At 62.3% G+C, this 27,446-nt stretch overlaps 2 protein-coding genes across 9 annotated transcripts in view; both read right to left on the bottom strand.

Moving 5' to 3' along the window:
• Positions 1-359: 359 nt before the first annotated feature.
• LPIN2 (lipin 2) lies at positions 360-22,156 on the bottom strand. 3 transcript variants are annotated; one of them, XM_064150340.1, is made up of 20 exons: positions 22,072-22,156; positions 15,683-15,883; positions 13,678-13,773; positions 13,189-13,487; positions 12,570-12,677; positions 10,919-11,042; positions 9,914-10,235; positions 9,604-9,703; positions 8,553-8,764; positions 7,636-7,729; positions 7,254-7,323; positions 6,620-6,709; positions 6,002-6,084; positions 4,654-4,798; positions 3,604-3,752; positions 3,169-3,255; positions 2,449-2,601; positions 1,665-1,779; positions 1,456-1,559; positions 360-1,201 (listed from the first exon to the last, which is right to left on the bottom strand). In XM_064150340.1, exons 2-20 carry the CDS (start codon positions 15,872-15,874, stop codon positions 1,057-1,059), a joined length of 2,688 nt encoding a protein of 895 aa, XP_064006410.1. In that variant the 5' UTR covers positions 15,875-15,883; positions 22,072-22,156; the 3' UTR covers positions 360-1,056. The 3 variants fall into 3 exon arrangements, with proteins under 3 accessions (XP_064006410.1, XP_064006407.1, XP_064006409.1); XM_064150337.1 differs by lacking the exon at positions 22,072-22,156 and adding an exon at positions 18,828-19,033; XM_064150339.1 differs by lacking the exons at positions 6,620-6,709; positions 22,072-22,156 and adding an exon at positions 18,828-19,033.
• A 324-nt stretch (positions 22,157-22,480) lies between these two features.
• Positions 22,481-27,446, bottom strand: part of MYOM1 (myomesin 1) — a 51,529-nt gene continuing 46,563 nt past the window's right edge. For 4 of the 6 annotated variants that reach the window (XM_064150329.1, XM_064150331.1, XM_064150330.1 and 1 more), the window contains one exon: positions 25,763-26,675. In XM_064150329.1, coding sequence (XP_064006399.1) covers positions 26,388-26,675 — 288 coding nt within the window. In that variant the 3' untranslated portion in view covers positions 25,763-26,387. Of the gene's footprint in view, positions 23,420-24,430; positions 24,552-25,762; positions 26,676-27,446 lie in introns of those variants that run through there. The other 2 variants (XM_064150335.1, XM_064150332.1) reach the window with 2 other exon arrangements.

Raw genomic sequence — 27,446 nt, 5'->3', positions numbered from 1 at the left:
CTCCCCTCTCCCCCCTCCCCTATCTCCCCCCTCCCCTATCTCCCCTATCTCCCCCCTCCCCTATCTCCCCTATCCCCCCTCCCCTATCTCCCCCCTCCCCTATCTCCCCTCTCCCCCCTCCCCTATCTCCCCCCTCCCCTATCTCCCCCCTCCCCTATCTCCCCTATCTCCCCCCTCCCCTATCTCCCCTCTCCCCCCTCCCCTATCTCCCCCCTCCCTATCTCCCTCTCCCCCCTCCCCTATCTCCCCTCTCCTATCTCCCCCCTCATCTCCCCGCCCCATCTCCCCCTCCCATCTCTCCCCCAGTCCCCTAGCGGGGATAAGATGGAAGGAGGAGGGGGGAGAGGATGAAAGGAGGGAAAAAGGGAAGAGGGGGAAAATGAAGATGTGGTGGGAGGGAAAGAGGGAAGGCGTTGGGGGGGGGAAGGACCAGGGAAAAGGAAGGAAAGACTACAACGAGAAGCTGAGGAGAGAGGAAGAGAAGGGGAGGGCAGGCAGAAGGCAGCCGCAGCTCTGTCCTGCGCACTCAGGCACCTTACCCTGCAAGCTGAGGAGCAGTCTGAAGGTCACCAGGCAGGGCTGCTGCCACCCAAGGAGCTGAGCAGAGTGCCTGTGCCAGGGGCCGTCTGCATGCCGGGGCAGGGACTGCCTGGTGCTGGAGCCCTGCAGATGCAGAGCTGACCAGGGCAGACTGGCCATGGGTTGTGGCTGACGAGGTGGCCCTGGCGCGCTAGTGCCCGGCCTGCCTCAGCTGGCAGCTTCCATGCACGTTTGGCTCAGGTTCTGCTGCAGGGCACACGGCCCCACACTGCGCCTGCAGGCGGGGCTGTGCTGGCGGCAGGGCAGAGGTCCACGCCTCCAAGTGCCAGGGTGCCAGCCCCAGCCCTAGTGCCTCAGAGGGGGGCGTGGAGACCACAAAACAAGCAGGCCCACGGCGAGCCGAGGTGGCTCAGAACCTCTCCCGTGCCTGCACCGCGGGGCTGAGGCTGTCCCCAGCAGGACTCGGAAGACAAAGCAGCAGCTGCTCTGCTGGCAATCTGCAGCCGAGCAGCAGCTTCAGGCCAGGTCGTCCAGGTTGAGGGCAGGGAGAGGCTCTCTCCAGTAGCAGAAGGAGCTGAACTCGGGGCAGGGGAAGGCAGAGTTCTGCTCCTTGCTGAGCAGGGGGAACAGATGCTCCACCAGCTCGCTCAGCCTGTGGTACCTGTGGGAGACAGCAGCACTCACCAGGCTGCCCCTGCTGCACTGCAGCTCTGCTGCCTCCTGCCACTTTGCCCCTGCAGCAGGTTCAGGGCAGCATCCAGAGCACTGATCTGGCAGAGAAGGTCCTTGTGCTGCTGGGCAAGCTGCTGTGGGTGCCCTGCTGGAGCAGGGCTCGTGCTGGGCGGGCTGCAGGGTCCCTCCCCAGCCCACCGTGCCCGTGCCAAGCAGCAGGTGTGCCCCAGCCCTGGCACTTACGAGGACTTGTTGCCCTTGGTGCGCTCCTGGATCAGCTCCCCCTTGGGGTTCACAGTGAAGATCCTGCAGTCTGGGACCCCAACCTGCATGTAGGCGTAGACGTCCTGCAAGCACAGACCCTGCCTCACCCTCGGCTCCCTCCCTCCCACCCACCAGCTCTGAGTCGAGCCCCCGCAGGGCCCTCCCCTGTGCCCACGGCTGGCACTCACGTTGGGCCTGTTGCCGAAGGCAGCGTAGAAGGGCTGCTTGCTGGGGGCAAAGAGGTTCTTGATGTCGTTCAGACACTCGATCTTAAACTTCTCAGGCTTCTTCTCTATGACTTCCCTGCAAGCAAACGGCAGCAGTCAGGCTCTGGGCCCTACCAGGGGATGCTCCTCCCCCACCTCACCTGGCACTGCCAGTCCCCTCCCTGCCTGCTGCTGTAGTGCCACAGGCACTGGTGCTTCCTGGACCACCCAAGCACTACAGCAGCCATGGACCAAAGGGGTGAGGACCCCCCAGCTGTGACTGCACTGCCTGGGCTGCTTTGACTGTAGGTGACAGCTGAGTCACCCCCCATCAAGGCCCAACAGTGCCAACCTCACATTCAAAGCCAAAGGCCAGGTCCTGCACATGGTTCAGAGCAACCAGAGACAGAGGGAGGGGACTTTGCCCTGCTCAGCACCCCCTGCAGTGCTGGGGGGACTAGAAGGGCTCTGCTGTGGTGCCAGGCTGGCAGAGCTGGGGCTGTGCAGCCTGCAGAGAAAGCTCCAGGGACACCTTCTGGTGGCCTTGCAGTGTTTGCAGGGGGCTACAGGAGAGCTGGGGGACAGCAGAGGGTCCCTGGAAGGAGAGCAGCAGAACCCAGCAGCGATCAGCTGCCGGCCAGGTCAGCACAAGGAAGGTCAGAGCAGAGAGCTGTGCCCCATCAGCAGAGGGGCACCAAGCCCAGGCAGGGCAGTCAGCAGAGGCTGCATCACCAAGCCCTCTGAACTGTGGGGTGCAGCTGCTTACCTGTGCAAGGCAGAGAAGAGGCTGCTGGGGGACAGCATGAGGGGGCCCCTGGGCAGGATGGTGCCTTTGTCGTTGACCCAGTGCAGGTAGCCTCTGGTCATGTCTGCCATGCCAATGGCGCGCGCCGAGCAGTACAGGAACTTGTACCCGTTCCTGGGGGAGCCAACAGCTGAGCCAACCAGGGCTGGCACTGCCCGGGGCCCCAGCTCAGCTGCTGACATGAAGGACAGGCTGCCCACAGCAACAGAGCCGAGATGGGGACACTCAGGCTCCACAGAGGGGTTTCAGTTCGGGCCACCGTGGTGAGACCCAGCTGGGGGCCGGTGCCAGCTCTGCCCATCATCTCCAGCACACGCTGCTGGCCACCAGGCCTCCTGACCTGCTTCTTGGTCAGGCACTGGCACCGGCTGCCCAGGAAGGTGGTGGAGTCCCCACCCCTGAAGAGTTCCAGAAAGCCGCGGCACCCGGGACATGGTGGGGCTGGGTCGATGCTGACCCCGGGGGGCTTTTCCCACCCACGCGGCTGTGACCTCTGCAGGCTGCCGGCAGCAGTGGAGGTCACTCAGCCCCGCCCTCGTTCCTGCAGCCTCCAGGGCTTGCCGGTACGGCTCTGTGCACGCAGGATGCTGCAGGGCCAACAACTCCAACTGCTCTGCCGTGGCACCTGCCCAGCACCCCCACCCCAGAGCCCCCTCCCGGCTCCATCAACTCCACACTCACTCGTTGATGGAATGGTAGAGTTTGGCAATGCCCTGATGAGTCCAGTCCTTGCCCAGCTGAGGGAGGATGTGTCCCAGAGCATCAGATCTGAAAGTAGAGACAGCTGGAGCTAAGCAGGTGATCTCTGGAGGGAAAGAAATGGCCCCGCAGGAGTTCAAGGAGGAGCAGCCGCTGCAGGGGGCAGTGAGCAAGGCCATGCAGCCCAAGTGGCAGGTGACAGACAGGGGCACCTTCACCACCTCCTCCAAGACCTTTGCTGCCTGCTGCAGCTCCAGGGCACATCACAGTCCAGGGCTTTCCCAGGACTGTTTTGATAACTTCGTGGATTCATGGAATGGTTTGGGATAGACCTTAAAGATCATCTAGTTCCAAGCCAAAGCATTGCAGGCAGTGGGCTGCAGGAGTGCAAAGCCCCCAGCAGGCAGCAGAGCTCACTTGGTGATGGTGCCGTCGATGTCCGAGATGACGACCTTGTCGTTCCAGTTCCAGAGGTAGATGGTGCCAGCGCAGCGGCAGGTGCCCTGGTACTGGGTGGTGATGCTGAAGACGACGTCGTTGGGACCATCTCTGAGCTTCAGCTTCGCCTTGAGGCAAACCGTGAGGGGAGAAGAGAAGCTGCCCTCAGGAGGAGTGCTCAGTGCCACACCCGTGCTGCCACACTCATCCACTCTGATGAGCCCAGCACAGCAGAGTGTGGTGGGAAGGGAGCTCTGGAGCTCCCCCAGCCCAGCCCTGCCCCAGCAGGGCACCCACAGCAGCTGCCCAGCAGCACAGTGCCCAGCTGGGGCTGGAAGCTCTCCACACAAGCAGACTGCACAACCTCTCTGGGCAGCCTGCTCCAGCTCTCCAGCACCCTCACACCAAACAACTTTCTCCTCCTGCTCTTCAGCTGCCACCTCCTGGCTTCCAGCTTGGCCCTCTTGTCCCTTGCCCTATCCCTGGGCACCAGCACACAGAGCCTGGCACCTTCACCTTGCCCCAGCCCTCAGATATTGCAGCCATTGCTCAGGTCCCCTCTCAGCCTTCTCCTCTCCAGCCCACACAGCCCCAGGGCTCTCAGCCTCTCCTCCCAGCAGAGCTGTTCCAGTCCCTTCAGCATCCTCACAGCCTCTGCTGGGCTCTCTGCAGCAGGTCCCTGTCTGTACTGCACTGGGGAGCCCCAGACTGGGCACAGCACTGCAGGTGTGGTGTGAGCAGGGCAGAGCAGAGGGCAGCAGAACCTCCCTAGAGCTGCTGGATGCAGCCCAGGATGCCCTTGTCCCTCTTGCCACAAGGGCACTTTGCTGCCCATGCAGACCTTGTGCCCAGCAGCACTCCAAGGCCTTTCTCCATGGAGCAGGAGCAGCAAACTTGCAGCTCCATCAGCTCCCAGCTTGCTGCAGCCTGCAGCAGCATCCTCTGGCTGCTGTGCGTGGCAGGGCCCTGAGGTGAGCACAGAGGCAGGCAGCAGGGCCAGCTCTTGGGCAGCCCCCCGTGGACACTCACTATTTGGTCTGAAGACAGCCTAAGGGACTTCTTGTAGGCTGGGATGCTGCCGTGGGGGGGGTGCTCTGGCAGGGCAGAGTCAAGCTTCAGGGACTCCTGCACCTCCTGGGAAGCTTCATCACTGGAATAGTCATCTTCTGGAGGCCTGGCACGACAGCAACCAGAGGAAACATGTGAGGACCTCATCCCTGCAGCTCCCAAGAGTCACTTCAGAGAATCGCAGCATGGCTCATGTGGGAGGGGACGTCAGAGCTCATCTGCTCCACCCCCCTGCCAGGGCAGGCACGCCTTCCACCAGCACACTCATGGCTTCCTCTGGACCCTCTCTGGCAGCTCCAGGTCCACCCCCAGATCTGGAGGCAATGCTACAGGTGGGGTCTGAGCTAGAGCAGAGGGGCAGAATCCCCTCCCTGTACTGCTGCTCTCCCCGCTCTGGATGCAGCTGCCAGTGACCAAGACAAGTCCTGCCTGACCAACCCAATGCCTTTCCACCATGGTAGAATTCATCAGTGGACAAGGAAAGACCTCAGATGTCATCTTCAGCAAAGCCTTGGGCACAGCCCCCACAGCAGCCTTCTGCCCTAGCTGGAGGTGTGCACCTGAAAGGTGGATGTGCAGTGGGCAAGGAACGGTTGGATGATGGCACCCAAAGGGCATCCAAAGCAGTGTGGGCAGAGCTGGAGAGAGGGATCCTGCCCCTCTGCTCTGGGGAGAGCTCAGCTGCAGGGCTGGGGACAGCTGTGGGGACACCAGCACAAGAGAGACCTGGAGCTGGTGGAGAGGGCCCAGAGGAGGCCACCAAGATGCTGAGGGGGCAGGAGAAGCTCTGCTGTGGGCACAGGCTGGGAGAGCTGTGGCTGCTCAGCCTGCAGGGGAGAAGGCTGCAGGCAGAGCCCAGAGCTGCAGCTCAGCACCTGCAGGCAGGCTGGGGAGGGACTGCTCAGAAGGGGCTGTGGGGCCAGGCCGAGGGCAATGGATTGGCAGTGGAGCAGGGCAGAGCTGGGCTGGAGCTGAGGAGGAAGCTGTGCAGAGTGAGGGTGGGCAGAGCCAGAGAATTTCAGGACTAAGAGGCTGTAGGGAATCCCTTCAGTGTGTCTGCAGCTCCCTCTCCTGCTGCCTTGCTGTAGTGCACCTTGAGCAGCTCGGAGGAAGCTGCCCACAGGAAATCCCTCATTCTTCAGTAGAAAAGGAGAAGGCAGTGGAGGGGGAGGACAGAAACAGACACCAAGTGCACAGAGCTCTTGTGCAGATAGGGGCCTGGGCTCGGGTTTGAGCTGCTGCAGAGCTGAGGGGTGGCAGTGAGAGGCAGACATTCCCTGCTAAAAGAAGTCTCCACTGCTGGACTCACCTGCTGGTGACTTGCTCTGTGATAGCAGCTGGCAGCTCATTTGCTCTCTGGGTCTCACTTTTCCCATCTTTTGCCTCTGGGATCTAAAGCAACACAGCAATAAAAAGCAGAGATGTTAAAGCCTGTTTGCCTGTCCCAGCTGAAGCCACAGATCAAGTCCTTCACACCTCAGACCCACTCACACTGGAAATGATGCCACTGATGAGCACACAAAGTCGCTACTGGAGCATTTCCCTTCATGGCCCAGGCTGGCAGCTGTGAGTTTAGCAGCAGCAATGGGCCTGAGGAGGAGCTCTCAGCCTCTGTCTAGGCTCAGAAAATTCACCTTTAAGGGTGTGCGAGATGAGGTGGTCCTGGCACATCAGCTGCTCACTGCTCTGTAGCATGCCTGAAACAGGCTGCAGAGAGGCTGACAGCTGCTGATGACTGAGCAGGGACTTCAGTACGACAAGTTTCACTGCAGCAAGTGCAAAGTGTGGTACTGAGGCCCAAAGAGAGGCAGCTGCCAGCCTGAGCAGCTCCAGCTGCCACCAGAGACACAGATGTCAGAGCAGCACTGAGGTGCTCCAACACACCAGAGCTGAGGCAGGGACAAGCCCCCCAGGAGGCCTGAGGTACCTGCTTGGTCATGTTCTCTCTCTTGCGCCAGAACCACCACCCTCCAGACTTCTTAGGCATCTTCTCTTTCACCCAGGACTCAATAGTGGCCTGAAACATGAGGCTGTTACTGACTGGCATGAGGTCAGCAGGGCTACCGCAGCAAAGCCCTGCCCTCTGCCCTGCTCAGCCCCTGCAATGCTGTGGCACCTCTGGAGCCCTCAGCACAGCACACACAGAACCTGAGGGAGTAGGGTCAGAGGAGGCCACAGCAGTGCTGGGGGGCTGGCAGGGCTCTGCTGAGAGGCCAGGCTGGCAGAGCTGGGAGGGGTGCAGCCTGCAGAGGAGAAGGCTCCAGGAACACCTGCTGGTGGCCTTGCAGTGTCTGCAGGGAGAGCACGGATGGGACTTGGGAGAGTGGCATGGAGTGGTAAGGCGAGGGGTGATGGCTTCAGGCTGGCAGAAGCTGGACCAAGATGAGACACCAGGAGGAAATTCTCCCCCAGGAGGGTGGGCAGGCACTGGGACAGGTTGTGGCTAGAGGAGCTGTGGAGGGGGCCTGGAGCAAGGAGCCCAGTGGGAGGTGTCCCTGCAGGTCCCTTCCAACCCCAGCCCTCTCTGCCCCCTGGAGCTGTGTGCTGCCAGCTCTGCTTACCTTGGGCAGACTCTTCTGGAAGACCTGCAGGCTGAGGATCATAGGAGCAGCCAGGGCCCAGTTGTAATACCTATTGCAAAGCATGAGAGGTGACACAGGACTCAGCCTGCCTGGGTGCCAGCCACCGCCTCCAGGCTGCTGTTTGAGCAGAGCTGGGCACTGAGCACATCTGGCACCCACTGCCTGGATTCCAGTGCACTTGGTGTATCTTTAATACCAACAGCTCAGCATCTCTGGCACCCACTGAGCAAACCTCACCGGGACACAAACCTTCAGCCCCAAACCCACTGCCTCAGAGCAGACCCTCAAATCCAGCACCCTCCTCCAAGCGCAGGTGCTCAGGCAGCTCCTGGCAGTGAGCTCAGCCCAGGAGAGCCCTCACCTGTTGTAAATCTTGATCACCAGGTTGGGGTTGTCTATGAGCCCAGGGTTCTCAGCAAACTCCTGGTAGGTGATGATGTGCTCCAGAAACTTCTCTGCAAGAGAAACAGATCGGAATTAGCAATGCCATGAGGAAGTGCCAAAGGTCCCAGAGTGGCCCAGGCTGAAAGGGAGCTCAGAGCTCCTTTACTCCAACCTCCCCACCATGCCCAGGGACACCTCTCGGCCAGGCTTGCTTGCCCAAGACCTCAACTTGCTTGCCTAGGCTGTTCTGACTGGCTGCTACCTAGGACCAGAGCCTTTGCTGATCTTTGCCTTCCAGGACCTGTTCAGCCTGGAGAAGGGAAGGCTCATGGGAGACCTTCTGGTGGCCTAAGTGTTTGAAGGGGGCTACAGGAGAGCGACTCATGACAAGGGCATGGAGTGACAGGATGAGCAGTGATGGCTTCCAACTGCAAAAAGCTGGACTGAGATGAGACATTAGGGGAAAACTCCTCCCCAAGAGGTGGTGAGGCACTGGAACAGGTTGCCCAGAACATGTGTGGCTCCAAGGCTGGAGCAAGGAGTCTCCATGTCGGTGCCAGGGAGCATTCAGAGACGCAGCAGCACGCATCCAGGTCGGGGAGGGCACAGCAGAGAACTGCCTGGCACTAGAGTTGAAGGCTTTCAATGCCCTCAAATCCTAAACCAGCAGAAGGCTGCTGGGGCAGCTGGGAAGCACCAGGACGGGCAAGGGCTGTGTAGGACTAAGCAGGCAGAGGAGCAGCTGGCCAGGGCTACGCTGCCCACAGGAGCCCAAGCTTCTCCAGAGGGCACCCAGAGCTGCTGGCAAGAGGACCAGCTCTGCTGCCTCCCTGGCACCTGGAGGTTGGCAGGGGGTCAGGAGCACATAAGGCAGCGCTGTGCCACCCTACCTACCGTGCGAGATCTGCCCCTGCTCGCCGAAGCCGCCGCAGAGGGACAGGGTCACGTCAGGCAGGTCCATGGCCGAGTCCGACAGGCACTCGGTGCCGCTGTCCGCGGCCGCGCTGCCCACCGACTGCGGCGACTGCCAGCCCGACAGCGGCTCCGGCAGCGGCTCCGGCAGCGGCTCCGGCTCCGCCCAGCCGCGCAGCCCCGGCTCGGACTCGCTGCGGGGGGAAACCAACGGGGCAAGGGGAGAGAAAGAGCGGAGGGGCACGGGGGAAAGGAGAGGAAGGAAGAAAAAAAATCAGAGGGGAGGGCCTGGGGGTGAAAGAGGGGAGGGCACATTGCCCAGCAGGGGCCGGATCAGAGCCTGCCGCCACCCCCAGCCCCGGCTGCAGCCCTGCTCTGCAGCTCAAGGCTTTGTTTCTCAGCAAATCAATCCAAACCCTACCAAACACAAACCGGCCACAACCAACTCCCCGGCCCTCCTCACACTTCTGCTGCCTGCAACCCCCTCAAGCTACGTCAGGGGAAATTTAGGCTGGAGGTGAGGAGAAAGTTCTTCACTGAGAGAGTCATTGGACACTGGAATGGGCTGCCCGGGGAGGTGGTGGAGTCGCCGTCCCTGGGGCTGTTCAAGGCAAGACTGGACGGGGCACTTGGTGCCATGGTCTGGCCTTGAGCTCTGTGGTAAAGGGTTGGACTTGATGATCTGTGAGGTCTCTTCCAACCTTGGTGATACTGTGACTCCCAGCAGGCTGGGTGGGGCTCTGAGCAAGCTGCTCCCACTGCACCAGTCCCTGCGGATGACTGTGCCAGGTCCCTGCCCACCCAGACCACTCTGCTCCCTGCAGCAGAGAGACGCTCCACCAAGCCAGGACCTCCCACCATGAGGGTCCTGTCTGAGCAGCACCAGAACTCCACAGGGATACCAGGATGGTTGCTCCACCACAGCCCAGGGGGCTGCAGGCCAACTCTTTATCACGACTGTCACATAGCCACCCCATGAACCCTGCAGCAACCCCCAGGCTGTGAGTGCTCCAGAGCCTGAGCTCAGGATTACCTCTTGGGAAAGTAGAGGGCTGCAACCTCAGGCTCCAGGGCCTTCAGATCCTCCAGGTAGATGTCATCAGGCCCTTGGTGGTGGCTTCGCTTGTGCATGCCTGGGGATTTTAACCAGAGCGCAAGGCTGAGGCTGACACCCAGCTGGGGAGGGCCCAGGCTGGCCTGCAGCACTCAGAAGGCAGCAGTCTGGTTGCAGCTTTAGCCAGACCTTAAACATTGCAGGCTGCAGAAGTCCCCTCGCACATCTGCCCTGAGGGCACAGGGGGCAGATGGCACAGGAGGAGAGGCTCAGGAGCTGCAGGACTCACCTTTCTTTTTGGAAGGAGAGTCAGCCTTGGCTGCTGGCTTGGACTCTGGCAAAGGGTACCCCAAGAGCCTGGAATGCTGCTCAGTATCCAGGGGCAACAGAACCTGGGGCTCTGTGATGGCAGAAGCAGGAGAATCTTTCACTTCCAGCTGCTGGAGCAGAGGATGGGTTCTTGGCTCAGGTTTCAGCACTGTGCAGACAGATTCCTTCACATCTTCATCATCTTGCACTTCATCAGAGCTGAGGATCGCCCTGAAGTGAGTCTTCTCCGATGGGGTGATGGTGGCCGTGCGAGGCTGCTCCACCTTCTCCTTCTTGCTTATCTGAAAAACAAAACCTGGTCAAGCCTTGGCAGGAGGAAAAGCAAAACTCTGGTCAAGCTTGGAGATCATGCAGTCCAGGCCCCTGCTCAAACAGGGGAACCTAGGGCAGGTCACACAGGAGCACACCCAGCTGGGGCTGGAAGCTCTCCACACACGGAGACTGCACAACCTCTCTGGGCAGCCTGCTCCAGCCCTCCAGCACCCTCACACCAAACAACTTTCTCCTCCTTTCAGCTGGCACCTCCTGGCTTCCAGCTTGTACTGGTCTCAGCATCCAGCTTTTTCTGATGGTACCAGTCTTGGACCCAGGTGAGCTGCCAGGGAGGCTGGAACTAGATATCTTTAGCCTCCCACTAGCTCAGGTTGGTCAAGGCCTCATCTAACCTTACCCACCTCCCGGGAGAGGGCATTCACAGCCTCCCTGGGCAGCCTGTTCCAGTCTCAGCACCCTCACTGCCAAGCGTGTCTTTCTCAAAGAACCGGAACAGGCCAGGATAAAGAGGAGCCCTCTCTGAAGTTACCCTCTCCAGCTCCCGCCTGGCAGCGCCACGGCTCCAGCTGCCTGCAGAGGCCGTCTGCAGCCACCAGGCGGCGCTGCCTCCCTCCCCGCGGCACTGTCCGGCAGCAGCAGCTCCGCACCGCTCCGAGCTTGCGCCGCTCGCAGCCACAGCCAACCGCTTTACCTTGGTTGACTCCGGGAAGCCTCCCCAGGTCCATTCCATGTGGGACTCCGAGCGCAGCAGACTCTCGGCAGGCTTCACCTCCAGCTCCGAGTCACTTTTGGGGCAGGCAGTCTCAGAGAAAGGGCTGAGCCACGGCAGGGACAAGAGAAGAAAGGGAGAAGCAAGGCTGCAGTGTTTAGAATGCATCTGCCGTGCAGGCACTGCTGGGAGAGTTTCCTGCAGCTTAACACAGCCTCGATTCTTTGGCGAGGTGGCAGAGAGCCCAGCAGGGCTTGCAGACAGGCAGAAATTAGGTTAAACCCCAAATCACACTAAAGGGCTTACCCAGTGATCACTCTAAACAGATTCTCCTGCCCTGCAGCCCCCCAGCCCCCTCCCACTCAGCCAGCACAACACCAGCTGAAGTCAGCTCAAGTAAGGCAGACACCACCCCCAGGGCTCCTTCTTCTGCCACGGCAGTTTTTAGGTTCTGGCCAATAATGTCCTGCAGCACTCAAACCCAGAGCTGCATACAGCAACAGCAGCTCTGGGGCAGGGGACCTGATGTCACCAGCCTGCGGACACTGAGCTGGGGGGGCAGAGAAATGAGCAAAGGGCTGGAGGAGCTCTACTGTGAAGACAGGCTGAGGGAGATGGGGGTGTGCAGGCTGGACAGGAGGAGGCTGAGGGGAGGCCTCTCTGCTCTCCACAGCTCCCTGAGAAGAGGCCGGAGGCAGGTGGGGGCTGGGCTCCTCTGCCCAGTGAGAGGACAGGAGGCAGTAGCCTGAAGCTGCCCCAGCAGAGGAGCAGTTGTCAGGTCCTCTGAGCAGCAGCCAAGCAGCTGCTGTCTGCAGCCCCACCGATGCAGCAAGCACACCCCAGGCTGCAGGGCAGAGGGGGATGGAGCCCACCCCCACAGCCAGCCTCTACTCCATGCCAGCTCTGCTTCTGCACCCCAGGAAGGACTAGCAGCCCGTGCCAGGACTAGCCAGGTGACACCACCCACACCACACCCCAGGGCCAAACGCTGTGACTGCTCCCCAGTCACAACCCACAAAGCTCTGGGCAGCAGCTGAGGATGCTGTTCCAGCCCCAGAGATGACGCAACCACCATGGCATTTCCTGTGCCACTGCTCCTGTGGGCACTCAGCAGGCACCAAGCACGGGTGGTGCCCTCAGGCTGTGCTGAGGCCACAGCCCTGCAGACACCCCAAGCACTGAGCACCTGCTTCACCACTGCTGCTGCTGAATCTCCTCTGTGCTGTCACCAGTGCAGAGCAGGGCCCTGAGCAGCTGCCACGCCACATGGCTGTCACTAACCAGCAGCACCACTGACACTGCAGCCCACACAACCGCTTAGAGGCTGAAAGACTTTGGGCTCACCCAGCCCAAGCCTTACTCCAGCACTGCCAGGGCACCACCAACCCTTGGCCCTCAGCACCACAGCTCTCAAATGCCTCCAGGCATGGGGACTGCACCACTGCCCTGGGCATCGTGGCACAGGCCTGGACAGCCCTCCTGCCAGCAGGAAAGGGCTTGGGATCTTTTCAGGTGAGGGGGCAGAGCCCAAGAAGGCCTGAGAGGAAAGGTCTAAAGCTCCACCTGGGACCAGGTGTCGCAGCTGCTGTGGCTGCAGCTTGCGAGCAGTGCCTCGGCCAGCACAGAGCCTTACTTCTCCAGAGGGGACCAGTCGCCATCAGACAGGGGGTAATGGTCCTTGGAGTGGTACAGCAGCGACTCCTTCTGCTCCTCGGCCTTCGCAGATGCATCTGAGGAGCCTCTGTGGAGACAGCAGAGAGACAGAGTCAGCAGCTGCGGGGCTCAGCCAGCTGGGCAAGGCGACCACAGCCACGGGCTGGCCTGGCTTGGAAGTGACCTCCAAAGGGCATCCAGTCCAACCCCCTGCTCTCAGCAGGGACACCTCCACTACAGCAGGTTGTTCACAGCCTTGGTGAGCCTTACCTTGAATATCTGCAGGGGTAGGGCCTCAGCCACCTCCCTGGGCAGCCTGTGCCAGGCCCTCACCCTCAACTTCTGCTTCAGCTCCACTCTCGGCCTGCTCTGCCTCAGCTCCAAACCATTGCCCTTGGCCTGGCTCAGGCCCCCTCAGCACAAGTCCCTCTGCAGCCTTCCTGCAGGCTCCCTTCAGGCCCTGGCAGCAGCTCTGAGGCACCCCTGGAACCTTCTCCAGCAAAGTGTGTTGGAGGCAAAGCTTTTCCAGAGCCTACACAAGGCCTCCCACGAAGGCTGAGGCAGGAGTGGAAGCAGACAGCAAGCAGCTGCCAGCTTACCTCAGGGGCTGGACACTCTTCTCATCATCTGAGCTGATCTCCATCTCAAAGATCTCTTCCATGCCAGGAGGAGAGATCTGATCCTCCTTCCTGCTGTCTGGTTTGTATTTCTTCCTCCTCCTCTTTTTCTTTTTGACTGAGCCCGGGGTGAAGGCAGCCTCTGTCTCCACAGGGTGTGACAGCTCTGGGTTTGCAGATGGCCTCTCATTGTCCCCTGCCTTCAGGTGACTGGCAGTGTCCTTAAAGAACTGGTCCTCAGTGGGGATTGGAGATGTTGCTAAATAAGCAGGAACTTTCTCCTAGGCAAGGAGAGAAAAGACACAGCAGGGCCACATTACCACCAGCTGGAATTTCCTGGCCTTCAGCTCACCAAATTCTCTGGAGAGAGCCCAGTGGAAGGTCACCAGAAAGACCTTTGAACCTTTTGGTGGCCTTCCACTGGCCTCTCCCCAGCTCATTGCTGCTGAGCCCCCCCAATCAGCCACTTACATCTTCCTCCTCAGTCTCTTGCACAAAGAAAGCTTCTCCATTGTCCCCCAGTTTCATGTGGAGGTCAACAGCATCACCATTGATCTCGATGTCGATCTGTGGGAAGAGATTTAGGCCTGAGATGCAGAGGAACTGTGGGCTGGGTGGGTGTGGAAGGGGCCTTTCAGGTCCACTAAGTTCTGTGGGACACCTCCCAGCAGCACAGCTGGCTCAAGGCCTCATCCAGCCTGGCCCTGAATGCCTCCAGGGAGAAGGGGCAGCTTCCTGGGTGCCTCACCAGCCAGTTTTAACTCCTTGCAAAGGAAAGCAGCAAGCTGCCCCTGGGGTGAGCTCTGCTCCCCTGGATGATCAGAGCTCTTCCTCCTGCCCTGGGACTCTGGGATAACCACAGGACTGGTGGTGTTAACTTGCAAGGAGCCCAACAGCTGCCAGACAGAGCTGGAAGCAACCAAATCGTGGGCAGACTGCATCTTGCCCAGCCCCTGTGCAGAGCTCTCCACTTGCTGGGCTTCCGCTCGGGCCTCACTCATGCTGCTGTGGGCACACAAACATCCCTGCTTTTAGCACCCAGACCTCAGGCTGGCTCCTGGGGACTCAACAGCTGTGGAGTGCAGGGCTGGGGCAGGGAGAGGCCTGGTTTGTGTCCCCACAGCCCCTGAGTCTGCACAATGCTGGTGGCCCCCTCACAGGGCAGAGGGAAACACAGAGAGAGCAGTGCTCAGGCTGCAGCTGGCTGCTGGGGGGAAGCCCCCTGGCAGCAGCAGGAGCTGGCAGCTGCACTGCCAGCCTCAGACAGCAGCACCACGAGGAGCTGTTTCTGCTGGTCAGGAGCTCTTCAGAGGAAGCAGAGGCTGAAAGCCTCTCCAATGTGGGTCAGCCTCTCTGAGCTGCAATTCAAGACATCCACTCGGCTCAGCTTTCAGCTCACTCCAGCTGTGGGTGGCTGTGACTCACTTGGACATCACCAAACCCCAGCTCTGGCACCTCCCTGGCACCTGCTGGAGAGCTCTGAGCTCATCTGCTGTAGCACTACAGAAAAGCAGCTTTGTGTCAGCAGAGAAGTACAGGAAGAAGGAAATCAGAACCAAAGCAATGCAATGCCAACTGCTGCCAGCTGCACGGCAGCTCACTCCCAGTACGAGCCAGCAGCAGAACAGCAGCCCAGCAGCTGCTCCCTTAGCTGCACTCATCCTCCTGCCACAGCCAGAGCAGGGCTGGGGGAGCTGCCTGCAGTGCCCTGTAGCTGCACTCATCCTCCTGCCACAGCAGAGCAGGGCTGGGGGAGCTGCCTGCAGTGCCCTGTAGCTGCACTCATCCTCCTGCCACAGCAGAGCAGGGCTGGGGGAGCTGCCTGCGGTGCCCTTCCACTTCTCAGAGGAGTCTGGAGCTTGTATGCCTCTTTAAATCATTCTCCCCACACCTCTGGCAGCAGTGTCAAGTCCCCCCACAAAAAGTTCCTATTTCAGTTAAACTGACACCCAATTTATCTTCTTTCCTTGGCACAGCCACCAAAGCTGAGGGCAATGGACCAGCAGCACAACCTGCTTGGGCAGCACCAGCCTCAGCCTGCCTGGGCAGGGGATGGCACCAGCTTCTCTTGCACATGGAGCTGCAGCTCCAGCTCTTACTGGCTTGTGACTGTCACCAGCTGCACTTTACTGCCCTGAGGAGGTCTAACAGGCACAAACCTTCACAAAAGGTCACCAAGCCTTAAGACATGCTCAGGCTGTCCTCCAGACATGCCCAGAACAGCTGTTGGCAGCACCAGGGACCATTAGCTGGCCTGAAGCAGCTCTTGCCCAGCACAGTGAAGAAGCAAGTAACAGGCAGGTATGCACTTGGGGGTCCAGGTGGCTGCCATGCTCCTGCGTAGCCATGGGGCACAGGGGGTGTGTGCAGCCGTGGGGCATGCACAGCCCGGAGAGGTGGGGGTGCAGCCGTGGGGCTTGGAGGGGGTGGCACAGCCATGGGGCGTGGGCAGCGTGGGGCAGGGGGCAGCACTCACCACCTTCTCCTTGGAGCGCAGCACGCCCAGCTTGCCGAAGCGCACGTGGAAGGGGGAGCACTGGAAGGAGCCGTCCTGCTGCCGCACCACCACCACGTCGATGCACCCCGACAGCGTGGCCTGGTTGATGCCCTTGTAGAGCTCCTTCACCGTCACCAGCACCTGTCCTGCCAGCTGCCCCACGTAGTTCATAGTCTGCGACTGCGGGGCAGAGAGCGAGGCGCTGAGCTGCCAGCTCAGGGGACCCAGAGACTGAGCCTGGCCCGCGGACGGGCACCTGCCACGGGCCTGCCCAGCTCCACAGCGCAGCCACTGGCCCCTGCAGCCAGCCACTCCATCGCCACCAGCCTCAGAGCCACAGCCCACTCTTGGTGGCGTGGCAGCTGCCAGTGCTGAGGAGAAGGGCTTGGGGTGCTGGCGGTGCAAAGCACTGAGTGCTGCCAGCCCCGAGGCAGCCATGTCCGGCATTGGGAGCAGGGGCAGGGAGGGGATACTGCACCCTGCTCAGCCCCTGCAGTGCTGTGGCAGCTCCGGAGCCCACAGCACAGACAGGGACCTGTGTGAGCAGGGCCAGAGGAGGCCACAGCAATGCTGGGAGGGCTGAAGAGCTCTGCTCTGGGGCCAGGCTGGAAGAGCTGGGGGCGCACAGCCTGCAGGAGAAGGCTCCAGGGACACCTTAGAGCAGCCTGGCAGGATCTGAAGGGGCTCCAGGAGAGCTGGAGAGGAATGGCTGATGGGGAGTAGGGGGGATGGCTGGACTGAGACGTGACATTAGGAAGAAATTCCTTCCCATGAGGGTGGGCAGACACTGGCACAGGCTGCCCAGGGAGGCTGTGGATGCTCCCTCCCTGAAGGGGTTCAAGGCCAGGCTGGATGAGGTGCTGGTGGGAGGTGTCCCTGCCCATGGCATGGGCTAGAACTGGATGGTCTTCAAGGTCTTTTCCAACCCAGCCCACTTTTGAGGGAGGAAGGGAAATGGTGAAGAACGCCTTGGAACCCCACTGCAGGCCCAAGTGCCACCCTTCCTCTGCCTTCCCACCCCACTGCAGGCCCAAGTGCCACCCTTCCTCACTCTGCCTTCCATCTCCCACCCCAAAGCTCATCTCCCCCAACACTGCAGCCTTCTGAAGGTCAGGGTGGTGCCTGGGAGGGCACTGCCAGGCCACCAAACGCCGAGCAGGGCAGAGGCTGTCCCAGCGGTGCTCTGGGGGAGCACTGTCCCAGCAGGCAGCCCACAAAGGCTGTTTGCTAACCCAGGTTCTTGGCCTCCGGGCCAAGCAGAGGATTCCCCCTCACGCCTCCCCAGGAGCTGCTCCTCCCGAGCTTGCTCTCCGCACGGGCCCGCCGAACTGCTCCTCCCCTGGCCTCAGCCTCACTCACAGCAGCACCGGGCACGCCGCACGCAGCCACAGGGACGCTGCTCTGGTAGCATCTCACCCTAACTGCCACCATGCAGGAACTCCGAGCCACTTCCAGAGCCCTGGAGCAGCTATGGCTCTGGTTTGCTCCACCTGGCAGTGCTGCTCGACACAGGGGCAGAAGGGAGCTGGGGGTTCCCCAGGCAGGCTGCAATGATTCCAGCTGGGTAAGCTGCTGGAGAAGCTCCTCCTGCAGGCTGCTGGAGGGTGGTGGCTGCAGAGAAGCAGACATTGTCCCGAGTGACTAATGAGCTGAGAGGGGACTACCTGGCCCCACCGGTGCCTGCCAAAGTTCAGCTCCGTGTCCAGCTGTGAGATTGCTGCACGCTGCAGCTCCCTGCTGCTCTCTTCAACCCTCCCTGCCCTGACCCTCTCCACCAGCTGACCTTAGCTCCCTGATTTCTGGCCTACTGTGTGGGGGTTGGCTTAGCTCAGGCTGATGCCAGAGTCCTGAGGCAGCTGCAGGGAGCTGGGCACAAGATGCTGGTGCAGGGAACTAAGCCTGCCCTTTGAACAGAAACTCTGGAATGGGTTGGGAGGCACTTTCAAGCTCACTCAGCTCCAGCCCCCTGCCATGAGCATGGACACTTCCCACCAGGCCACCTTACTCAAGACCTCATCCAGTCCGGCCTTGCGCACCTCCAGAGAGAGGCATCCGCAGCCTCCCTGGGCAGCCTGTGCCCCAGCAGCTCCTCCGCTCTGCTGCTGAGGGCTGACCCCCGGGAGTCAGCCAGCAGAGGCTCTGCAAGGGGCATTAGAATTCATGGCTGCACCTCGGCTGCTGCCAAGAGCAGCCCTCTGGCGACGGCTGTGCCGTGTCACCAAGGAGACGGCAGCTGTGAGAAGAGCTGCTCGGAACACGAGTTCCTAACAGTCTCAGCCATGTGCTCACTGAAGGGAGCACACTGTAGCAGAGGCCACGGGCAGGCAATTCTCCAGCGGTTAAGCAGCTCAGAGCCCCAGCAGCTGCCGAGAGCTGAGCTCAGCTCTAAGGGCTCTGCTGCCTCACGTCCTGTAAAGCTGCCAGCCCCGCAGGACCCAAGCAGTCAGCTCCTGCACGCCTGCTCCCGCTGCCCTCTCGCACCTCACCTGCCCGCAGCTATGCCGGCTCCGAGCCAGGCAGAGTTCACGGCCGGGCTGGACGGGGCCAGGAGCAGAGCGGTCTAGTGGGTGCTCCTGCCCAGGCCAGGGGTTGCAGCTGGCTCATGCTGCAGGTCCCTTCCCACCCAAGCCGGTCTGTTACTGACAGCACAGCCAATTCAATGAGCACAGATGAAGAGAAACCAGCTCCGAGGTATGAAAGTAATGAACTTTTGAACCTCCTGAGCCTTCAAAACAACCTTTACAAGGGAAGCTCTGTCTGAGCACAGCCGTGCTCTGCCCCTGCAAACGGCTCCAGGCACGGCAGTGCTCTGCCACTCAACAAGGGTTCTCCCAGGGCAGGAGGCTGGAGCAAACAACCTCTAAGGTCTCCTCCAACCTGAGCCATCCTAGGATTCCATTGGGACCCTGAAAAGCTTGGGCTGAGGGCAGAATGCCAACCTGAAACAGGAGCAGCCGGTCAGAACGGAGCACCAAGCCCACCCTTGCTCTCTAATGGAGATGTTGACTGAGCTTCAAGGAGTCTGCCGAGTGCCTAATTAAAGCTCTGCAGGCCATCTGGAGCTGTTCTAACCGTGCCACGGGAGATGCCAGTCCCACAGTGTGCAATAAACTGGCCAACTCACCAGGATTCCTGAGGGCACCCTGTCGTGGGCAGCAGCGCCACTCCTGAAGCCCTCCTCAGCCGCACCCTTGCCCGGGAGGTGCATCTCGGCGCAGGGGGGTCCCGCGGGGCAGTGCCTGGCCCCACCGCTCCCTCCCCTTCCATGGGAGCCGAGGGGCAGTCACCGCCGCCGTGCCCGGGGCAGCCTCCCTGGCAGCGCTACGAGCACAGGCAGGGCTTGCGGCAGGCTGGCAGGGCACCTCCCTCCCCCGCGGGAGCTGCTGGAGGCGGCCCAGCCCTCGGGCTGCTGCCGGGAGCCGATAAGGGCAGAACTCCGCCGGGCGAGCACTGATAGTGCCCATCCTGCCCCTGCCCGGCCCCTGGCGCCGGCTGGGATTGAGTTCATCATTCCCAGCACGGCCCGCACCGGCTGCCCACCAACCGCGTGCCCGGCGCTGCGCCCCCACTGCCCACCGCAGCAGCCAGTCCTGCCTCGGCTCCCAGTGCCTGCTGGGGACCATCCGGAGCCAACCTAATCTTTGGTGACAGCAGACAGGTGCCAAGGCTCGCAGCCCTCCTGCCACCGCAGGCAGCACACGAGCGGAGCAGGCGATGCCCAGCTCCTCTGGCCCTGGCGCTGCGGCGGTGCCACCGGGACGCCTGCGCTGGCCGTGCTCTGCTTTCACGGCAGCTGACACAGCCAGGAGCCCCCGAACGAGCTGGGCTGCCACAGCCACCAGGTCAGGCAGCACCGCGGGCTGCAGGCGAGCACTCCCGCGGCTGAGCACTCAGCCACACCGCAGCGGCTGCTCCCAGGCATTCCATGCCCCTGGAATCGGCACGGGCACGTCCCAGCGCGGGGCTCTTGTGCAGTCTCTCAGCCTGTGCTGCTCCCAGAGCTGCTGCAGGCCCCTCAGCAGCTCTGCAGCCTGCCCTGGGCTCTCAGCAGCACTGCCCTGGCTCTGGCACTGGGCAGCCAGCACTGGCCCCAGCACTGCAGCTGTGGCCTCAGCAGGGCAGAGCAGAGTGTCAGAAGAACCTCCCTGGCCCCGCTGGCCACACTCTCCTTCATGCCCCCAAGGACCTCTTTGACCTTCTTGGCCAGCAGGGCACAGTGCTGGCTCCTGGGACCTTGTGGTCTCCCAGCACACCCAGGTCCTTCCCCTTGGTGCTGCTTCCCAGCAGGGCACCCCTGACCTCTGCTGTTGTACCTCTCCAGGTGTAGGACCCTACACCCATCCTAGTTGACCTCCATCAGGTTCCCCTGCCTGCAGGCAGCACAGCTCTGAGCAGGCAGCTCCAAGGGCTGAAAAAAAGCCAGGCTGGAGATGTGGCCAGAGCTTGGCTCAGCCTCTGCTGGCAGCAGCCACAGCCCTGGCATGGAACAGGGCACGGTGGGCTCTTAGTGCTTCCTCCCTCTGTAATTCAGCACCTGGAGTGATGACACGGCCTGGGTGCAGCTGAAATTCTGCTGTGCTCGCTCAGCAGCAGTGAGGCAGAGCCCCAGGGACAGCTCCTGCGGGTCCGTGTCCAGAGACTTGGCTGCAAGGGCGGCAACACGCTCGGCTGCCAAGCTGCTGCCTCCCCCGGAAATGGGCACACAGGAAAACAGGACCTGACAACCTGGCAACTGCCCCCAGAACGTGCTCCAGCCCTGTCCCCAGACACACAGACTGGGCTGGGGCTGAGGCTGTCCTGGGAAGCTGGAAGCTGAGCTCCAAAGCCACCACAGAGCAGAGCCACAGACCAGCCCCAGCAGAGAGCAGCTCAGAAGGAAAATTCACTTTCAGGTGCAAGACTCCCTGCAAAGGCAGCACCACTGCTACTGCTCCTGCAATGGGCAGCTTCAGGTCCAACTTTAAAGAGACCTCTGCAAGGGGCACATAACTAGAGGTGGCCTCCCTGACTATGGAGCCTCAACACTGAACTTGAAGGAGCTCCAGGGTGCAGAAAGATGGGCACAGCGGCCCTCAGGACGTGGTGTGGGATGGAGACAGGCAAGGTACAAGCTTCAGGCCCAGGGCTGGATCTCAGACCTGTCACCAGCTGCTCTGCAGTAGCCTGAGGGCTTTGTCCTGTGCTAGCTCACCCCAGAAGGTGACCTTTCATCCCTTCAACCACCTGCAATTCAGGATGTAAGCAGCAAGAACAGTCACTACCAGCAAACAACAACCAGCAGCCTCTTAAGCCAGCACAGGGACTGCAGGACCAGGAGGAGCCCTCTGGTTCCCCACACACCGCACTGGCTAAGAGCTGAAAGACTGGAAAGGAGGACACTGGTGGAGCAGTAAGCACTGAGCACTGCCAGCAGGAGACAGGGGCCCAAGTGCCTGAAGCCTTGACAAGATGCTCCCTGCTGTGTGCAGCCACAGGGCTCTAGGAACCAAGAATGTTAAGGTTCTGTGAAGCTCAGACCCCCCAAGCTCCAGAGGCCCCATGCCCAGATCCCATCATGGGATGGGGATACCCAAACCCACCTAGCAGGATTTGTTCATGTCCTAGCTCCAACCAGGACAACACCGAATACTTGCTATTAACGGCCCTGGAATTTTTATTGGGGGAAATAAAAGCCGTGAGCCAGGAGCCGAGCCAGGAGCCAGGCCTGCGGATGAAATCACTGTGCTGGCTGTGCAGACCTTCCGACCGACGGCCACCGACGGCGCCTGCCCCGCGCCACCGCTCCGCAGCGGGCGAATGCCGGCCACACAAGCCCCTTCGGGCGAGCGCCCAGCGAAAGCTCGGACAAACAAAGCCCCAGGCAGCAGCCACCGCGTCCGCTGCAGCCTCCGCAGGCCCGGAGGGACGCAGGGGCCGGAGGCAGCCACCCGGGTCCCACGGCGGCGGGTGGGCAGCAGCCGGCGCACAGCGGCCCCGCGGCGATTTGTCACGCCGAGAGCCGCATCGCAGCCGCAGGCGGCGCCTGGAGCTGGGACGCTGTACAGGGTCGCTGCAGGCAGGGGGCAGGCAGGGTCGCGCACTGCGTCCCCTCAGCAGCCCTGGGAGCCAGCAGGGCGATGGAGCGGCAGGGAGGCCGCCCTGCCCTGCCCTGCCACCCCTCCCTGCGCGGCAGCGCCGGCCCCCGCTAAGCCGCACGCAGGACACTGAGGCGGGCGCTGCGCGGGCCCCGCTCGGTGAGGGCAGCGGGGCCGAGCCGGCAGCCAGCCCAGGCCCTCCGCCGCCTCCCTCCCTTCTGCCCCGTCTCACACCGGCAGACGCCGCGATCCCTCCCCGGCCCGGCCCAGCGACACGGGCCGCTTCCCGCTTACCTCCGGCGGGGCCCGCGGCGGGGCACGGAGCGGGGCACGGAGCGGGGCGCAGGAGGCCGCCAGGGTGCCCGGCGCGCGCCTGACGTTAAAGGCGCGGGCACGCCCCACGTGACCAGCGGGACGCAGCGGCCGGGCGGGGAGCGCCGGCAGGGGGCGCCGGCGGCCGCCGTGGTGCGGGGCCGCCGTGGTGCGGGGCCGCCGTGGTGCGGGGCCGCCGTGGTGCGGGGCCGCCGTGGTGCGGCGCCGCCGTGGTGCGGGGCCGCCGTGGTGCGGGGCCGCCGTGGTGCGGGGCCGCCGTGGTGCGGGGCCGCCGTGGTGCGGGGCCGCCGTGGTGCGGGGCCGGCGCTGCCGCGGGGTGCGCTTCGTCCGGAGGGGCTGTGCGGAGCCCGCGGCCGGCAGAGGGCCGGGTCGGAAGGGTTCTCGGTACCGGCAGAGGCTGCAGGAGGAGCAGCCGGAGGGCAGTGCCGTGGAGCAGGACCTGGGGTGCCGGTGGCTGCGCAGGTGACAGCAGCTGGCTCCCTGCACTGCCTGCCCAGAGCACAGAGCCACTGCAGCTGGAAGAGCCCTTCCAGCTCACTTACTCCAACCGTGCCCTCAGTGCCCAGGCTGGGGCCGAGCCATGGCCCTCAGCACCACAGCTCTGCCTCTTGGGAGCACCCCCGGGGATAGGGATTCCACCACCTCCGGGGCAGCTGTGCCAGGCTCGGAGAGCCCTTTCAGTCAGGAAGCTTCTCCTAAGGCCTAACGTGGAGCTCTGGGCCCAAAGTGGTGCTGGTGAGAAGCAGAGCCCAGGTGGCATGAGGGCTGCAGGCTCCTCGGGAGCAGCGCCAGGTCTGCCCCAGCTGCGGGGGCAGCAGACAGCTCCTCCCGGCTGGTGCCAGCCTTTTGCTCAGAGCAGCAACCGCCGCAGCTCTGGCCAGGGTCTGCTCCGCCCTGCTCTGTGTGTGGACAGCCTGAAGTCATTTAGCCTGGCCTGGCAGCGGCTCCTTCGTGAGATGCCTACCGAGTGCCCTGCAGCTAGCCCCGTGCCCATCACAGTGGCTGGAGTGAGGAGGTGGTGCCAGGAGCTGGGGCCGCAGCAGCCTGCCGGCTCTGGGTTGGGCCAGCTCAGCAGGTCAGGTCCTGCGGGCAGGAGCCGCAGGCTTTGCCCTGGGCTGCTGCTCCAAAGGCTCCCTGCTCTGCTCCTCGGGGCCTCCTGCGGGCTGCGGAGTTGGTGCTGCCACCTTCCCAGCCCCCTGCTTGGCTGCTCGCTGCTTGCTCTCGACGTCCTTCTGCGTTTCCAGGCTCTCCTGTGGAGCAGGAGGCTCTTCTGGAGCAGGAACTCCTGAGGGTGGCTTAGCAGAATCTGCTTCAGGAGGACAAAGTGTGCCTTGTACTTGCTGTCACAGCCACAGCTGGGGTGGGCTGGGAGGGACCTCAGGGACCACCCAGCTCCAGACCCTGCCATGGCAGGGACACTTCCACCAGCCCAGGCTGCTGAAAGGCTTCATCCAGCCCGGAGGGGACATCCACAGCCTCCCTGGGTGGCCTGCTCCGTTTATGATTTAAATCTCCACCCAGAGGGATCCCCTGACTGTGCAAGGCACAGGCTCACGGAGGCCACCGCAGGAGCGCCTGTGCTGCCCACAGCCAGGCACGGCGCAGCCTGCAGGGCAGGGCGAGGGCACGAAGGCTCCTGCCAGCAGTGCTCCAGCCTGGGTCGTTCTGCTGGGAAGGCACAGAGCCTGCGAAGCCCCAGCTCAGAGCTGGGAGCTCAGCCTGCTGGGCAGCCGAGGTGCTCTGTGTGAGGCAGGGGGAAGGGTGAGGGGTCCGTGGGGGGCCCAGGAGCGAGTACTGTGATACTGTGAGTATGGAGCAAGAGCCTGGAGCAGCAGCAGCAAAGACCCATACCCTCCAGGAGGGTCGGGTCAGCACAGGGCTCCTGTCCCACTGCTCTCCGGACTGCACCCAGCATAGGCACTTCTCATGCCAGCTTTGCCATCCATCACGGGCACACGGCCACAGAGTCCCTGGGGCTGGAGAAGACCTCTGAGGTGATGGAGTGCGACCCTTAACCCAGCACTGCCAGGGCACCACCAACTCATGGCCCTCAGCACTGCATCTCCACAGCTTTGAGACGCCTCCAGGCATGGGGACCCCACCACAGCCTAAGCCAGGCCCAGACAACCCTCTGGGGGTAGAAATTATTCCTCGTGGCAAATCCAAACTTCCCCTGGGGCAACTTGAGGCCATTTTTCCTCACCCTGCCACTTGTTCCCTGGGAGAAGAGCCCAACCCTGCCTGGCTGCAACCTCCTTTTGGGCACAGACTGCCTGAGGCCTTCTGCAGCCCACAGCCCATGGAGGTGCAGCTCTCTCACCTTGCTTTCCCCCTGCCCTGTGCTGCCTTGCTGGTGCTGCTTGCTTCTTTTCAGGCAGGCTCAGTTTGTCTTCATGTCCTGGGGCTGTCCCAGTCTGTCCTGGCACAGCAGTGACCAGCACCTGGAGCAAAGCAAAGAGTGACAACTGCACGAGTGGGGAGTGTGGAGGCATCAAAACTCAGCCTGCAGCCACCACAGCTGCACCCCAGGCAGCAACAGCTTTACAGTGATGGAGCAGGGACACAGAGGGGGATGGGGGTGAAAGGACCTTGGAGCCCACCCACTGCAACCGTTCCGCAGCTCCCCGAGGCCGGGGCTGAGCCATGGCCCTCAGCACCACATCTCTGCCTCTGTGAAGCCCTTCTAGGGGTGGGCATTCAGCCACCTCTCTGGGCAGCCTGGGCCAGGTTGGAGAACCCTTTCAGGGAAGCAGTTTCTTCTAATGTCCAATCTAAACTTCCCTGGGGCTGTTTCCTCTTGTCCTGTGCCTTGTTCCTAGGCAGCAGAGCCCAACCCCAGCTGGCTGCAGCCTTCTCTCAGGGAGCTGCAGACAGCAGTGAGGTCTCCCTTGGGATCCTCTTCCCCACACTGCACCCCCCCAGCCCCCTAAGCTGCTCCTCCCCAGCCCTGCTCTCCAGACCCTGCCCCAGCTCTGTTGCCCTTCTCTGGCCTTGCTCCAGCCCCTCAGCATCCCTCTGGGAGCGAGAGACCCAAAACTGACCCCAGCACTCCAGGTGTGGCCTCAGCAGTGCCAGGTGCAGAGACACAATCCCTGCCTGGCTCCTGCTGCCCACAGCATTGCTGCTCCAGGCCAGGCTGCTGGCACCTTTCTTGGCCCCCTGGGCACAGCTTGGCTCATCTCCAGCTGCTGTTGACCAACACCTGGAGGTGTTCAAGGCCAGACTGGATGAGGCCTTGGGGGATCTGGGCCAGTGGGAAGTGTCCCTGCCCATGGCAGGGGGTTGGAGTAGATGATCTTTACGGTCCCTTCCAACCCAACCCACTCCATGACTCTGACTTGTAAAGACCCCTTGGAGAATGGCCCCAGGTCAGCACTGGTCACTGTGCTGGCTCTGGTACCCCAGCCCTGAGAGTTCCCTCACACTCTTCTTGGACCTCAGCTGCCAGCAAACCTTGGGGGCCAGAGACTGGGGTGAGGTTTGAGTTACATTTGCTGGTGGCACCCTGACAGCAGTGCCACACCTGCAGCCAAAGAGGTGAAAAGCAAGAGAAGAGGTGGGAGAGGTGCCCCCAGCCCATGCTGGTCCCTGACGGGAGATGTTAAGAGCTCAGGTGGTGAGGAGGTGCTGTGCAGGAGCTGCTGACGCAAGCTCGGTGAGCCAGGACGAGGCAGTGAAGTGTTTATTGGTGAGCAGCGAGGAGAGGTGGGAGAGCTCCACACACACACACACACACACACACACACACACACACACACACACACAGACACGCTCCGGGCTCTGCGGCCGCAGCCTGCCTGCCCTTCAGCCGACAGCGCTTCCAGCCCGGGCAGAGAGCACTGCTGTGGCTGGGGAAGGCCTCTGCAGGTCGGCACAGCCCTCGGCTCGGGTGCAGGCACAGCCCCACCACCTTCCTCCCGCGCTGCCCGGGCCGGGCTGGCAGCTGCTGCTGGAGCTGCCTCCAGCCCTTGCCACCTCCCCAGCTGCCTCGGCAGCGGCCCCCGCTGACGGTTCCTCACCCTTCCTGCCTTCGTGGCTGGCTCAGGAAGGGCTCAGATGGTAGAACTGTGCCTACAGAGTGAAGGTGCCAGAGCCAGCCAGGAAGGTGGCAGTCAGGAGCTGGGAAACGCCCTTTTGTCGTCCCCTGGCACAGCTTAGGTTACAGAAGCAGAAGAGCAAAGAATGGAAGAGCCCCAGGGCTGCCTGCAGAAGCAAAACCCACTCCGACCCCGGGCTGATGCCACCCTGCCCTCTGCCACCCGCCCCTGCTGCTAGCGTCAGGCCTTGGCTGTCTTCTCTGCCGCGTCCTGCTGGGGCTGCCTGAGCTCCTCGGGGATGAAGACACTCACGGTGACGTCGCTGGTCTCGGTGCCGTACTTGTTCTTCACCACCAGGCTGTACTTGCCCGAGTCCAGGGTGGAGACGCTGGAGATGGTGAAGCTGACGTTCTTGCCAGCCTCGAACCGCAGCAGGCAGTTGGCATCTGAGGCAAAGGCCTTCTCGTTCTTCAGCCATGCCACCTCCGGGCTGGGGTCCCCCCAGACAGTGCAGGAGAGGTTGAGCGCCTGTGGGAGGAGCACAGCAGGGCTGCCAGTCAGCAGGGCTGGCAGTCAGCAGGGCTGGGCACTCCCCAGACCTGCCCCTCCCCACCTAGCCATGGATGCCCACCGCGGCAGCAGCACCCAGGCGGTGGGCAGGAGCGGAGCGAGCCCCAGCGCCGCACTCACAGCCCGCGGGAGCTGATGGCTCCTCCTCTGCTGCCAGCCACTGGCACAGCCTCCTCTGGGCACCATCTCCGGTGAGGGGAGCTGTCTGCACTTGAGCCTTGGCCTGATGGCTTGGGGAACCATCAGGTGGGTTTCACAGAGCCACAGCAGGGCTCAGGCTGGGAGGGACCTCAGAGCTCTGCTCCAGCCTCCTGCCATGCCCAGGGACACCTCTCAGCTACACTCAGCTGCTCCAGGCCTCATCCAGCCTGGCCTGCAGCACCCTCAGGCAGGAGGCAGCCACAGCCTCCCTGGGCAGCCTGTGCCAGGCTCTCAGCACCCTCACACTCAACAGCTTCTGCCTCAGCTCCACTCTCAGCCTGCTCTGCATCTCTGGGCAGCCTGCTCCAGCCCTCCAGCACCCTCACACCAAAGAACTTTCTGCTCCTGTTCCCTCTTTTTCTCCTCCTGGTTTCCACTGTGTGCCCCTTGGCCTGTCCCTGGGCACCACTGAGCAGAGCCTGGCCCCAGCCTCTTGCTCCCCACAGGCGCTTCAGCTCTGTCTGAGCACTGCTGAGGTCCCCTCTGGGGCTGCTCCTGTGCAGGCTCTCAGCCCCAGGGCTCTGAGCC

The sequence above is a fragment of the Pogoniulus pusillus genome, chromosome 10 (assembly GCF_015220805.1).
Source record: "Pogoniulus pusillus isolate bPogPus1 chromosome 10, bPogPus1.pri, whole genome shotgun sequence".
Classification (NCBI taxonomy): Eukaryota; Metazoa; Chordata; class Aves; order Piciformes; family Lybiidae; genus Pogoniulus; species Pogoniulus pusillus.
The sequence above is the reverse complement of the archived record's forward strand: the minus strand, read 5'-3'. Positions and strand labels throughout refer to the sequence as shown.

Excerpts from the sequence above, each read along its gene's own strand:
- LPIN2 (XM_064150337.1), bottom strand. The coding sequence starts at position 18,911 with ATGCACCTCCCGGGCAAGGGTGCGGCTGAGGAGGGCTTCAGGAGTGGC. Across the intron at positions 9,704-9,913 it reads CTCTCCTTCCAAAAAGAAAG|GCATGCACAAGCGAAGCCAC; the intron begins GTGAGTCCTGCA and ends TAAAATCCCCAG. Across the intron at positions 7,730-8,552 it reads GCAGGGGCAGATCTCGCACG|AGAAGTTTCTGGAGCACATC; the intron begins GTAGGTAGGGTG and ends TTTCTCTTGCAG.